Raw genomic sequence first — 14085 nt, forward strand, 5'->3', positions numbered from 1 at the left:
GCGTCGGCTCATAATAAAGACACAAAATGACAGCATTTACTCCCACTTGGTAGCAGCTCTTCATTAACGAAGTCGCAGAGTGGTGATCAGTCAACGCCGACCATTTTAGTGCTAAAAGAGTAGCTTTGTTCAAACACACCACTGCCTCTGGATCAGTAAATGGAATTCTAATCACCGAAACAAGTGGGGGGGAGTATATCTACTTCCTTATATACAGATTAATACAATGGATGTGACGCTTATTTTAAGTCAGGCACAATTCCATCCATACAGTCGGCATGCATGCTTCCTCCCTCTGTGACTTGGGTTTCTAACCCACCTTCTTAAAGAGGAAGTCAACCCAAAGCATTTTTTTTTTTTTACAATAATATGTTCTATTCAGCCCTACTAGTCTAAATATGTCATTCTGGTTGCTATTGCATTAGTGGAATATGAGTTAAGCAGCAAAATCCACCTAAGGGGGCGGCCATTTTGCCACTTGCTGTCGACTGAAGATGACATCAATGTTGCTCAGGTGACAACCAATCACAGCTCAGCTTCAGAAGACAGGTGAGCTGTGATTGGTCGTTGCCTGAGCCCTGAGCAACATTGATGTCATCATCGTCAGTCGAAAACAAGTGGCAAAATGGCTGCCCCTTGAGATGGATAATTAAAAATGGCTAGATTTTGCTTCATAACTCATATTCTACTAACACAATATCTTCATCTCAATATGTCATCTTGCTGTCGACTGAAGATGACATCAACGTTGCTCAGGGCTCAGGCAACGACCAATCACAGCTCAGCTTCAGAAAACATGTGAGCTATGATTGGTCGTTGCCTGAGCCCTGAGCAACTGTGATGTCATCATCGTCAGTCGACAGCAAGTTGCAAAATGGCCTGAGATGGATAAAAATGGCTGGATTTTGCTTCATAACTCATATTCCACAAATGTAATATTAATCAGAGTGTCATGTTTAGACTAGTGAGGAGGTCACATATAACATTATTGTCAAGAAATGTTTAAGGTTGACTTGAAGCTTTTTTTTTTTTTTTAGAGTTAGAACTAAGATCATTCGGTTAAAATGCAATTTAGGCCATTCAAAAGTACATCTAATGCTAATGTTCGATTTGATAAAATAGTATAAATTAAATTATTGCCATGGGTAATCTTTGGTTTTGGTGAAAGAAACTCAAAGACGGTCTGATGTAGCCAAAGTTGGCTTTTGGCATCATTTGACAAAATGGACGCCAAAATACATCTTCTGGAAGAAGGCCATTCCAAAGCATATCAGGATTTCTATCTCATTTCAAAACATATTAATGAATAATAGCCAGTTAAGATTTTTCCCATTTCTAATCTTCTGTTTCAGTATTGTACAACATTTCTTTTGAACGAGTGTTTATATAACATTTCTGAGGTCATTTGAACGACACTGTTGCAGTGACGCACATGAATGACCGCCAGTTGAAGAGTTGTGATTGAATGGCCCCAGTGAATCCACACACCCGTCCAACTTAGTCCTGGACCAGATATGATCCAGAGGACCTGGTGTAGATGGGGCCAAGGGCCACGGGCAGGTTTCGCAGACGGACATTAAGGCCAAAGCCAGAGTTAAAATCCTATTAGTTTGAGTTGGGAATCAGATTATCGTCGTCGAGAATCACTCGTCTGGCAACTAGGGTCTAATTTACGCCAATCAATGGCAATTATTGAGGGGAAGGGAGCCCCTATTAGGGAGCCTCATCCACTTAGTCTAATGAATGGGGAAGATTCAATCTCGGGCTGTGGAGACGCAGCGGAGAACTACGGCTGAATGCAACTTGCAGCAGAAGCGGCAGCCTGGAGTTGAGCTGCTGTTATTTATCAATGGGACTCAAACGCATGACACAGAATGGAATAATAGAAACCATATATCATTTTCGTCTGACAGTCAACCCAATACAGGCTGTAAATTAGGGAAACCCTGGTTTATCTTGTTGCACAATGTTATATCACACTTGATGTAAATGAATGTGTTAGCTTTGAGAGCTGTATATACTGTATTCGCATTTATTTTTTTTAATACTTATGAAAGATAGCATGAGTCACATTGCACTTAAGTTTTTATAATGCCATACAAATAATTATCATATTTGACTTCATTTGCAGATGTCTGTGATAGAAATGGATGTTTGACTTTGAAAATGTCCTTCCACTGATGTCCAAAGGCATCCACCCAACAGATTCATCTCTACTCCTACACTGCCCTCTACTGTTCAGCGGGCATCCAAAGACAATTCGGGTCTGTATGTTGGAACAGGGACAACTTTTTTTTATGGGTATCAATCAACTTAAAATAAAATATGTCATGACTTATCGTGCTGTTTGCATCACATATTGATATTGTACCTTCTGTCTTCATGACAAGTATGATTTTTTTTAAATGCGATATTGTTGTTTTGGATGCTATTAGAAAATTTGCAATAATCATGAATTACCTTTTGAAACATGTGTGTCGCCTATGCCCAGTGCGTACTATGAAGGAAAAGATGGCATCTCTTGAGAATACTGTATTTTCGAATACCAACTAAACATCGACATGGGGAATTCCACTACTTTGAATGACCCTTTGAGAGTATTATTATTAGGTAAAAGCTACATTAATGCTTTTTCTTTTTCCGAGGTTGGGTTAGGTTTCATTTCTGACTGAGCTAAACATGTAAGAATACCCAGAAAATATATCAAACTGAAACTAAGAGCAATCTAACATCCAGTTTTATGAATGGAAATGGTTTGTGGTTAACTACACCCCGAAGAGATTGTGTACTCGATCCTACGTAGTTGATGGGAAAATCCCGTTTTCACGTTTCCTTTTCAAGTATGAACTGACCTCGATCGTCGTCATTCACTGTGGGCACAGTGACTAGCTTTACAGTTAATATCGTGTGAATGCTTGCCATTTCCCATCCAGAGTGGCATAGTACGAACGTAATGTTGAAGCCATTTTGAAGCAAATTCCACCTCAGACCACAACCAACTTCCTCACTTAACACGACTGGGGTTAATAAGTGACCTAAAAAAAAAAAACAGCTTTCCTATTCATGAGCATGTCTTATATGGCGTTTGCAGGTTCTCCCGTGTTTGTGTGGGGTTTCTCCAGGTACTCTGGCTTCCTACTACATTCCAAAAACATGCATGTTAGGTTCAATAGGGCCTACAAAGGAGTATCACAGAGGTCTGTGCTAAACCCACTACTGTTTCATCATCAGCACTCTCTCACGACTGCATCATTTACACTCAGAGACATCCCACCAAATTGTATATGTTTAACACACAAACATTTAAAAAAAAAATCATCATGATTTCATCCAAGATGGAAAAGCTGTAATGCAGCACACAAATGGTATAATCTCCCAACAGAAGTCAACCCCAAGTGTGAATGTCCTCGAGTTACGTCGTACTATGACCTACGTCGTTTCAACTTTACGGTGCCCGTGCCTCGTCCCGTAGAACCTTATTTTTCGTTAATTTCCTACAGTAATCACGGCATTTTTAAGTTATTTAAAGTTGTGTTGTTACCTCCATCGAGCAAGTTGGCTCGCCATCAGGCGCGTCACATTTCCGTGTTTAAGTTTGAATTAGCTCCGCTATGCCATCTGAATGTCCGTGAGGCCCCCGAGGCTGATTGCAGTTTCTTGTTCTGGAGCAAAGCAACGGGCTGTGTGGTTGAGTCGACCTGATTGTGAGCATACTAACATTTACTGCTGGACAGGTAAGGAGCCGTATGGGAAATAAAACACAAATAAGGACTTTAAGACACAAGTAAAAAGATTAAACTGTGTACTCTGTAACGTTTTGTAAGTAATTGAACATTCGCTAACTTAATCGATTCCTCACGTTTGTGTCCTAAATTAGCCCTTGTGGCGTTTTTAATTTTAACGAATGCAATTGAGGTATAACTGATAAGCTATAAGAATATTTTACATTGAGCGTCAAATTCAGTTTTCAACGGAAGCCATGAAATGTTCACTGTGCGAATTTGGATTGTCGACGTCATGCTAACCATGATTGCTAATTAATTAGCTTCGGCATATTCGAGCTAGCCTGTGATTAGTACCGGTACAGTACTGGTATTGTAGTAAAGCATTCCGTAACTATACAGAAAGGCTATGTGCGGTAACTGCTACTAAAACAGTAAGGGGATGTAAAGGTAGACAAACATTAGTTAAAAACGTCTGTGATTCATTAACATTGCGTTTAATTGGCTAACTAATCTGTCAATGTGTTGTCAAATATCATCAAATGCTGAATCACGTTTGGCTTAATATATTGTGTTTTTGGTTTTGTACTTACTGTATTATTTATTTATTTAATTACTTTTTTTTTTGTTTGGGGTGGGGAGCCAGCTTTCCCCAAATGGCCAACACAGACAAGCCAAATGCTCAACTCAATAAAAACATCAAGTACAATCCTGGTGAGTTCCCCTAAGAGACTTGGTGTATCATTAAATCAGTCATTTAAAAACTTAACGGGTTCCTTTTCCTCCTACACCCAAAGCTTGGCTCAAAGAAAGTGTTGGGTCAAAAAAGCTGATCAACAGGTACAGAAGCGGTAAGACCCATGCTGTGTCTTTGCTGCATCAGCTGGCGCAGACTTTACAATTCCACCTGGACATCAAGGAGACGGTGACCACAGGTACAATAGAGAATAACATTTTTGAAAGCAAGACAAAAAAAAAAGTGCCATTTGAAACATACAGTGTGACTCAAGCGGCATTATTCATTCTGACTCTTAAGACAACGTAAGTGGATTGTTCTTCGCTTTTTGCGTGGTGGTTGACGGCGTCCAGTACAGAACCGGAATGGGGACGACAAAAAAGGAGGCCCGGCTCAAAGCGGCTGAGCTGGCTCTTCAGGACCTGCTGCCCACATTAGAGAAAGAGAAGGCTGAGCCCCCTAAATTGTCTGGTGAGCCAGTATATATATATAAAAAAAAGAGAGATAAAAAAAAAAAGCAATCGGGAACAGTTGCTAGGCAGGGGCTTGAAAGAATGCTATGCACAAATTGATCATATACATTGCAATGTCCAGAGTCAAACAGCCTTAAAAGTGGTACAGCTTGAAGTGCAACCAAAGTTGTTGTGGAAATGCCACAAAAGTCAAACGAAACTATCACAATTGCACAATTTGAACTCAATAAGGGATTAATTCCACACATGCATATCTTTTCATTTGACTATTTGTTATTATTATTATTTTTTTGCGATAACACCACAATATGGTATAATTGATGGTAATGAGGACAAATACAAATGTAACCATGAAACAGGAAATGAAACTTAATGCGACATATAGAAAATTTTGCAAATTAAATGTCAGTTACATACATATATACATATGCTAAGAGAAATATTCTTATTGTACGCTGCAAGTCTCCTACTTTATTTTAGTTTGAGTTAAAGTGTTTAACCTCTCTTAAAACTTGAATGGCCATTGAAGAACACATTGGAAATCAGCCATCTTCACAAAGGGTTGTGTCAAGGAACTGACCCGGTTTGAGTAGTTTTTTTGTGTGTGTTTTTTCAGCTCTTCCACCATTTCTGCCAGCTTTAGAGGAGTCCTCCCAATCAGACAGCCAAGCCTACGCACTTGTTCATGGTAGTCCATCCATTTTATGTGCTGCTTTTCTTCTCTTTTCACAAAAAAATCTGATCAGGCACTTTTATCTGCTTCATTGACGCAGTTACATTTCCTTCGCTACACAATTCTTTTATGTGTTACTTGACAGAGAGGAAGAGTCCCGCTAACCTCCAAATACCAAAGGCCGTCAAGGATCAACTCACCGAGTTGATGAACAGCCAACCGCAGTTCTGCGCCTGCACCGCCACCGTCGCGGCATTCGTCATTCAGACTTGTGAGTGCATTCTGTGGCTGTGACACACACCAAACAATTACGTAGATAGGATTTAAGTTGAACATTGTGCCGTTGGTTAGATCTCTGGTCTGAGGTCAGGCAGGTATAATCATTTTCCTAGATGAGCCTAATTAAAGGAGAAATACTGACCTTATCCCTTCACCCCAACCCCCAATCCTCTTTCCTTTTTAATTTGCTCTATGTAGCCAGTCGACGTGAGGTGGTAGCCATGGGCACCGGCAACTACAGTGCCAGCGAGAGCGCGTCGACAAATGGACGCATTGTGCACGACTCGCACGCCGTGGTCACTGCCAGGCGGTCGCTTATGAGATTCCTCTACCAGCACCTGATGATGTTCTTCAGCAAAAACACGCACCTGGTTGAGAAATCCATCTTCCAGCCCAACGATAAAGACAATGGCCTCCTCAGCCTGAAGACTGGCACCACGCTGCACCTTTACGTCAACCAGGTTCCGATGGGCGCCGCTCAGATGCCCTCCAAAGTGTAAGTAGCGACTGAATAATTGTAGTTGTATGTGTATTGTATGTGTAGTTTGTTTCCTAATGATTCCCAGAGATTTAGTTACCTTATTGCAAACAAAACTAATATGCTCTTTCCAACATTTAATGCCTATTTATTTGTTTGAAACCATTTTGGAAATGCCTGAAGGCCATTATTAACTTCAGTAATGAGTGAAGAAAAAATTATGTTGGAAATAAGTAAATTGGTATCACCTGCAAATAATATTGGATATAGAGTCGTTGATACTGTAGCAAGGTCATTCATATATGTATAAGAAACAATAATGGCCCTAAAATGGATCCTTGCGGTACCCCACATTGTATCATATACCTCTCAAACTCTATGCCATTCATACTAACATATTGTACTCTATTATGTAAATAATTACTAAGCCACTTCAGAGATTGGCCATGAAATCCATATCTAGTCATTTTTGTAAGTACTTTGTACTTTGTATTTGCAGGTCCCTGAACCCTTGTTCCGTATCAACATGGCAGATGAGCAATGAGATGGGCCTGCACGTGTCAAGGGAGGGCAAGGTGTTGGACTGTTATTCTTTAAATTTGTATATTGTAAATTTGATAACTTACTGAACGACAGTGAAGTAGTGGTTAGCATGCCTCATAGTTCTGAGGTTAAATGTCAATTTTTGAGAAGCGGTATATATCATGATAAAACGAAATAAGTGTAGAATTAGAATATATAAATAATGGGGGTGTCGGGCGATTAATTTTCTTAATCGTAATTAATCGCATTACTTCAGTATAGTTAACTCACGATTAAGCGCACATTTTATCTGTTCTAAATGTACAATAAAATATTTCCCCCTTAAGTTTTAACCTAAAAGTGGAAAAAAATGTTAAACTTATAGAAATATGACTGCATATTTTAGTCATTGATACAGTCATTTCATAACAATTCATAACATTTAATTAAAAGTAAAAAGATGTACTCAACTGTAAATATCGTGTGTGATATTGATTTGTGTTGAGGTTATTTTTCTGCCACTAGATGGCTTAATTGCATTTGTAAGATGTTGGTAACAGCTCAGTGCATTTTTCTTTTCATATTAAGAGCTATTTATTCTTTATCATGAAGTAACTTGCGAAATTCTGCACATTTTTAAAATTGTAAAATATAACTTGATCCCACTCTGCACAAATATATGCATTATTATTACCTTTATTACTGCTAAATTTTGACATGGACGTGTCTGCTGCGTTGCGACTGGAATTCCCCCGGCACAGGCTTTCCAAGTAAGGGGCTGTCATTAATCACGCGTTAAAAGAAAAAATTACGTACTAATTTTGACACCTAATAGATATATCAAGCTGCTTTTTTTTTTTCTTGCTTTTTTTTAACCAATGAGGACCATTTAGCCAGAACCGGTGACATATTATTCCAATATAAATAAAGTCACTGAATTTGTGTTTGGCTACATAGATTCAGCTGTATTTTAAACTTGCTCCCTTTTTCAGATGTACTCTGTTTTCTCCAAGCACCCCAGCACCAAAATTGTCAGCGTGTCACCCATGGACAAGATCACGCAATGGCAAGTGCTGGGCTACCAGGGAGCCTTACTGAGCCACTTCATCGATTCTGTCTACGTCCAAAGTATCCTCGTAGGCAAGTGGATGCTCCATTGACTGTTGTAATCATATCATCCGTCATCATAATCACTTTTCACGAACCCGTCCAGGTGACTCAGGCGGCGGGGACATCCACGGTATGGACATGACGGTGAACCGGCGCACGGAGGGCATCACCGCGCAGCTGCCCATGTTGTACTGCATGATGCGGCCTCACATCAGCACGGCACCCTCTGTAGCCAGCAGCAGTGCTGACAACGACTTGGTAACCTACTGTTTCAACTGGAGCGAAGGCGACCACTCCATCGAGGTGGTGGACGGTCTGATTGGAAGGACCACAGCCGAGTAAGCGAGAGAGAAAAATCACAAAGTGTTTCGCTTGGCTACACTGCTTCCTGTACGTGACCATGCAACAGATTGTATTTATGGGGACAGATGGTTTCCAAATGAAACATTTTCACAAGCGGTAGGCTTGTGCTCTACCGCAAAAATCCGCCTGCACAGTACTTTTTGTGCTGCTTTGTAGGTCTTGGTATTGATTAAAATTTCATCAATCTATTCGATTTTGATTCACAAGAATTCAGTTTGATTCGATTCCGATTTGATTTGATTCACAAGAATTCAATCCGATATTGATTACTTATGGATGATCAATTCCTTTTAAATATCAAGGACATGATAACAACTCTACAGACATTAAATTCCAAATAAAATTTTGCGAAGGCAGTAACTGGTTAAATGATTTACTTAAACTCATTTGCTCCTTTTTTATGCTTTTATGAAGATAATGGTTGAAGCAGTGGTAGTTATTACAAAAACGGCCAGCAGGTGGCAGCAGAGTGTAAGAGATCAACCAGGGCCATGTTGCAAAAAAGCTTATATATAAATAAATATATAAATATATTTGTTACCTGTTTAAAGAAGAGACTCTAATCTTTCTTTTGGTGTGTTCCATGTTTTTATAGAATTAGAAAACAATATTCTGTGGGCCTTGCAAAATCAGTCAAAATCCAGTCAAACAGCCGGGAGCTAAGGGGGTTGCTTTAGTGAAAATGGCTGGGAGTGAATGAGTTAATAATGAAAGTAACACCCACACGTTATAATCACAAAGTGTTACGCAACTATTGTTATCAGCAAGGATGAGATGAGAATATTATCATAATTCTAAATTCTAAAATTCCAGAAAAAAGTAAGATACAAAAAAAAATATCTGGCCTTTAAAATTATATTTTCCTATGAATTTATGGGCAAAAGAGATACTAAATTCATCGATTCATTGTTTTATGAATCGATATCAGACTCGAAAAGGAAAATCGATTTGATATAGATTAATTGTTTTTTTTTTTTTAAATCCAGCCCTCCTGCTTTGTTGCAAATCAGGTTACCGTGATCTCCATATTTTAAATAGGTCTCCTTTCAAGAGTGGATCCGCTCTGGCAAGCCGCCTGTGCAAGGCAGCGATGTTGCACCGCTTCAAGGTGGTGGCCAAAGAAGCCAAGAGGGAGGACTTGCTTGCCACAAGTTCATACGGTGAAGCCAAGGTAACCCAAAGGAGCCCTTCTGCTTTTTCATCTAGTACAGTGTGGGCATGCTTTCTTTATTGTCCGTCTTTCACAACAGTAATCCTATCGTGTTTTTTGTCAATGAAGAACACGGCGAAGCCGTACCAGGAGGCCAAGAATTTACTGAGGACGTACTTTATGCAGCAAGGCTTCGGATCCTGGCCAGACAAGCCCATGGTCAGTGATAACTTCAACATGTAGTAGAATAAGAATGAAGAGATGTTTGTTTGTTTGTTGTTGTTGAGCTCATAGGTTTCCAGAGGTCTCTATGGTCAAATAAGTAAGGACAAACAAATATAATACATTAGTAGTGATTGTTTACAGTTGGTCCAATTGCATAGTTGTTTCTTTTGGTGTAAGATCAACACACACTTGATAAATGTTTCTGTGTTGAGGGGGGAAAAAAAGCTTCTCTTTTCCAGGTGTGTAGCCGAAATGGCCTGTACTATTTTTTATTTTTTTTTAAGTTGTATATTAGCATATAAGTGCAGGTGGTGTATGTAAGATGTAAGCCAAAGAAAAATGTTAGAACCCCTGTAAAACAACATCCAAGGTGAACCATTTGAATTAGAGATGGAGGTTATATGTTTCATTGCATTCTAACATGTTGCACAATTTAAAAAAAATATACATACAAATTAAAATTATAAATAGAAATCAGTTTTTTCCTTGTAGTCATTTGTGGGGGTAAAAAGTATCAAAGCTGCTGCTTCATGCATGAGACAGCAAATGGGACTTAACACATTAACATTTCAAAGTAAAATTTCTGCCACCTGCAAACTTATTTTCACAGCATTTCAAAATACTGCATTTCTTGGCGTTGAGTTTTGATCCCATATCGGCCACTCCTGGCAATCTCATTTAGTTCTTAAATATGAAGCAAAAGGACCTTATACATATTTAGAATTTCCGTCTGACCACTTAAGTCTGTGATTTGTTTTGTGTAGTTGCGCAAGCGTGCAGGAAACATACCTAAGTTTCCTGTGTGTGTTTGTAAGTGCGAGACATTATTTAATTTAATCACTCTCGTCAATTGGCAAGTTTTCTTGTTTCGCTGCTTACAAGAGAAAATATGGAATTGTGTGCTAGGATCAAGACTTTTCATTGAATGTACAGCTCTCATTTCACTTTTTTGAATATTTTTTATTTATACCAATTTCCTACAGGGCCATCAATAACCATGTTTTATGGATATATTTAGGATTGATGGTGATGGTCTGTTTTAAGTTGTGCTCTCTATGAAGTCATCCAAAGCATACCGTTTATTTTATTTGTTAGTAAAAAGCTGTACATGAAAATTATATTTTGCATATTACCCTTCTTTCTGCGTTACTGTACTACTTTTACTTATTTATTCATTTGTATCGTGAGTTTGTTAAGGTGTCGTTTTATTGTAAATTTTAAACGTTTGAAGAATAGGATACTTGATTTGGTTGCGGATTTCCCTTGCCATGCAGTGGAAACATCACCAAACACAAGCAACTTATTTGAGCCTTTGTGCCAGTGATCATAAACTAAGCCAGGAGTAGGATTAATAGCATTTCTGTGCGTTTCGATGGGGAATGATGATTTGAGATACAAGTGTTTTACGAGCATGGTCATGGAATTAGTCAAACTCACATTTTCGGAAATAGGTGTCTCACAAAGATTTAATTGGTTGTTTAATTTCAGAAAATAAACTATTTGTATACAATACAAACCTTTAAAACAAAAACAAAAATCTCTTTATGAATGCTAGTCCGCCTGCACTTTACTAATTTTAGTTTAACATAGATCTGCATTGAAGTACTGTTTGCCGCAATTTCACAAGTGTTAAGTGTTAATGTTTAGTCTGAATAAGCCCACAAAGGTGGAAGTGTGCTACTCGTCTTTTTGCAGACAAACAGGATGTGCATTTTTTTTTTCTCCTTTGTGGTTACACAATGTAAACACATGAAAGCTTTGGCCTCAGAACGAGCAGCATTTACACCAAGACGCCATGCAGAAGGATTTATGTCATTCTTGTTATAATCTGACTTTTTTTGCATCATTATGCAAATGATCCCATCTAATATGTGATTTATGAGATCATAAGTCTGTCGTCATAGAGACTTGTAGACCTGCTTAAGGCGACCATAGAAAAGTACCGAATCCCGGGATGACTTGACATCAACTTTGCTATGACTGAATGTTCCATCTTTGTTCTGGTGGGCAGCCTGACAACTGAATATAGCCTTAACGTTGACAGCGTTCAACCTCCTACAGCAGCGACACGTCAGTCCTTCTCCCACGTTGATTTCATAGCCTCGTGCGTGTATGGAAAATGTTAGGAACAATTGTCTTCAGTCACAGACCTTTTTGATTTCTGAGTCTTTGTGCAAAAAACAACAACAATCATTTCAACACAATTTCTTTTGAGATTCTATTTATTAAGTTATAAGTTCAGGTACACACAATCAGGAAGTGTTTTAAATAACAATAAATATATAAATAGGGTTCTTCAAATGTGGACACAATCTCTTTCACAAAAATCCAGACTGGTACTACCTCCCATGTCGTAAAATCTGCTTAAATAAAAAAACGGAAAAATGTTGGCGTTTCCAGGGAGTGAAAAATCGACTCTAATTTCACCCTTAATTTGAAATAAATCAAATCAGTCAAAACATTCAGTAGCTCAAAAGTGCACATAGATGGCTATAAATAGAGCAGTGTTAAAAAACAATAGATATCAAATACATCAAGTTATTTCAGTCAACATTTTTGACCCCCGTAAAGAAAACTGGCTGCTTTGTGACCGCTCGAGTCAGTCCTCAGTGTCGCGGCGCTTCCTGTCTACAGAGGCGTTTGTTGATGACTTCGGAGGCGGCATATTCTTCAGAAGCTGAAGCAGCGACTTCATATTGTTGAGAAAGCCTCTCAAAGGTGTTTTAGGCCAGTGCTCGCAAGCACATCGGCTGGAATTGGTCAGTGGCTATCAAAGAGGGAAAATAAGCACATTTGAGCACTGCCATCGTTTCATCTCGTTAATAAAAGCGTGATGCAATACTCACGTGACTGTCCTTCCACTTGCCAATGGTTTTGTTAAGGAATTCCACGGTGTCGCTGATGTAATCATGAGGGTTGTCGCACTGCTTTCGGATTTCACCGTCCAGTTCTTTCAAACAGCAGTCCAGCGCAGTTGTCACGCATAATGTCTGTGTGTGTGTGTGTGTGTGTGAGAGAGAGAGAACAATTTTTGATTTGGAAGCTTCCTTTTGCTGCGAGGCATCAACGCCTGCCGTGCTTACTTCCTGTACTAGACAACCTCGAGTGCGGTTCAGAGGAAGCTACGCTAAATTAGCCTCTTTGATACAGGGGGGGAGAACCCAATGTGACCTTGTTATCTCTCCCAGCATCAAAGACACATGAAAGTGTGTATTACCTTACCTCATCATTTGCAAGATTCAAAACGACATTTGCGGGAGTGTAGAATGTCGAGTTTGAAGGCTGTGAGGACATAAATAAATGTCAACATTCATTTTTAAGAAGTAGTAAGTACATAGTCTTACACAGCACACTTAAATTAAGACTCACGCATTTAACATATTCCTGTATGAAGAAGATCTTGGCGTCACTCAAAGGCTGCGAGTTTGCTAGAAGGTTTGCAGAGATGACGCAAATCCAAAAGAAAGTCATCAGGATGTTCTCCATGGTGGTCTTGAGGGATGGGAGCAGGTTAAAAGCTGTTGGTGTTGTGTTATGCGCCCCTCTGGGTTGAGTTTAATTTATATAGTTGCAGGACTGGAAAGGGTGGGCTGAATCGGTATCAGCCTAATGCATACAACGTTGTCTTTTTTTTTCCTATAGTCTTGGGATTTTTTTTTGTCGTGATGCTTCTACAAGGAAAAAAATCCCCCATGTGGCCTCTTGCAACCTGTGAAAGTAGGTTGGTTGTCCTTAGTTTGTGGTGTACAAACTTTTTTCTTATTAATCACAAACACAACTTACTGAATAGGGAAAATGAGACTGAAGTTGAGTTGTAATAATGTGGAGGGAGAAAAAATCTTGTGGTAATGCAAGGAAAAATGTGATAATTTTATGAGAAGTCATTAAACAAGAGAAAAATTTATGAGAATAAAGTAATTGCTGAAGGAGAAAGTCATCCTTTTGGGATTAGTCATATGAGAAAATAAATTATAATTTTAGGAGAATAATGTTAAAATTATACAAGAGAAAAGTGTACGTAATCTAAGATTAAAGTGGTAATACAAAAAACTCGCACATTTATTGCATTAAAGTCGCAAACGTGTCATAATCGTAAGTGAATTTAGGCATAATACAAGAAAAAAAGACAAGCATTCGAGAATAGTTATAATACAAAAAATAAATGGTACATTTAGGCGACTAAAGTAAATAATACAGCACATAATTATCTTTTAATAAAGATGTAGATGATGAACTACAGGAGAAATCATAATCTCATTAAATTGTTCTAATATTACTAGATTAAATCGCAATCTTAGAATTAAGCCATTACAACGGAAAAGTCCACATTTTTAAAGAACAAATTGTTATAAAA

The 14085-nt window shown here is 38.7% G+C and overlaps 2 protein-coding genes across 5 annotated transcripts; one reads left to right on the forward strand and one right to left on the reverse strand.

Moving 5' to 3' along the window:
• The first annotated feature begins 2328 nt into the window (after window positions 1–2328).
• Window positions 2329–10205, forward strand: adad1 (adenosine deaminase domain containing 1 (testis-specific)). Of its 4 annotated transcripts, none has more exons than XM_086085394.1 (12): window positions 2329–3734; window positions 4365–4436; window positions 4520–4657; window positions 4759–4929; window positions 5548–5619; window positions 5750–5875; window positions 6082–6379; window positions 6861–6936; window positions 7897–8023; window positions 8097–8331; window positions 9395–9527; window positions 9636–10205. In XM_086085394.1, exons 1-12 carry the CDS (start codon window positions 3623–3625, stop codon window positions 9747–9749), a joined length of 1674 nt encoding a protein of 557 aa, XP_085941520.1. In that variant the 5' UTR covers window positions 2329–3622; the 3' UTR covers window positions 9750–10205. The 4 variants fall into 4 exon arrangements, with proteins under 4 accessions (XP_085941520.1, XP_085941519.1, XP_085941521.1 ...); XM_086085393.1 differs by having other exon boundaries at window positions 2334–3734; window positions 7876–8023; XM_086085395.1 differs by having other exon boundaries at window positions 2790–3734; window positions 4369–4436; window positions 7876–8023.
• Window positions 10206–12330: 2125 nt separating this feature from the next.
• LOC147168841 (uncharacterized) lies at window positions 12331–13217 on the reverse strand. Its single transcript, XM_086085572.1, has 4 exons — window positions 13101–13217; window positions 12978–13013; window positions 12578–12721; window positions 12331–12498 (listed from the first exon to the last, which is right to left on the reverse strand). Exons 1-4 carry the CDS (start codon window positions 13215–13217, stop codon window positions 12331–12333), a joined length of 465 nt encoding a protein of 154 aa, XP_085941698.1.
• Between the last annotated feature and the right edge of the window lie 868 nt (window positions 13218–14085).

This window comes from Leptonotus elevatus, chromosome 9 (assembly GCF_054856555.1).
Source record: "Leptonotus elevatus isolate MCC_2025b chromosome 9, RoL_Lele_1.0, whole genome shotgun sequence".
Lineage (NCBI taxonomy): Eukaryota > Metazoa > Chordata > Actinopteri > Syngnathiformes > Syngnathidae > Leptonotus > Leptonotus elevatus.

Excerpts from the sequence above, each read along its gene's own strand:
- LOC147168841 (XM_086085572.1), bottom strand. The coding sequence starts at position 13,217 with ATGGAGAACATCCTGATGACTTTCTTTTGGATTTGCGTCATCTCTGCA. Across the intron at positions 13,014-13,100 it reads TACAGGAATATGTTAAATGC|CCTTCAAACTCGACATTCTA; the intron begins GTGAGTCTTAAT and ends ATGTCCTCACAG. Across the intron at positions 12,722-12,977 it reads TCTACACTCCCGCAAATGTC|ACATTATGCGTGACAACTGC; the intron begins GTTTTGAATCTT and ends ACACACACACAG.
- adad1 (XM_086085393.1), top strand. The coding sequence starts at position 3,623 with ATGTCCGTGAGGCCCCCGAGGCTGATTGCAGTTTCTTGTTCTGGAGCA. Across the intron at positions 8,024-8,096 it reads CGTCCAAAGTATCCTCGTAG|GTGACTCAGGCGGCGGGGAC; the intron begins GCAAGTGGATGC and ends GAACCCGTCCAG. Across the intron at positions 9,528-9,635 it reads GTTCATACGGTGAAGCCAAG|AACACGGCGAAGCCGTACCA; the intron begins GTAACCCAAAGG and ends TTGTCAATGAAG.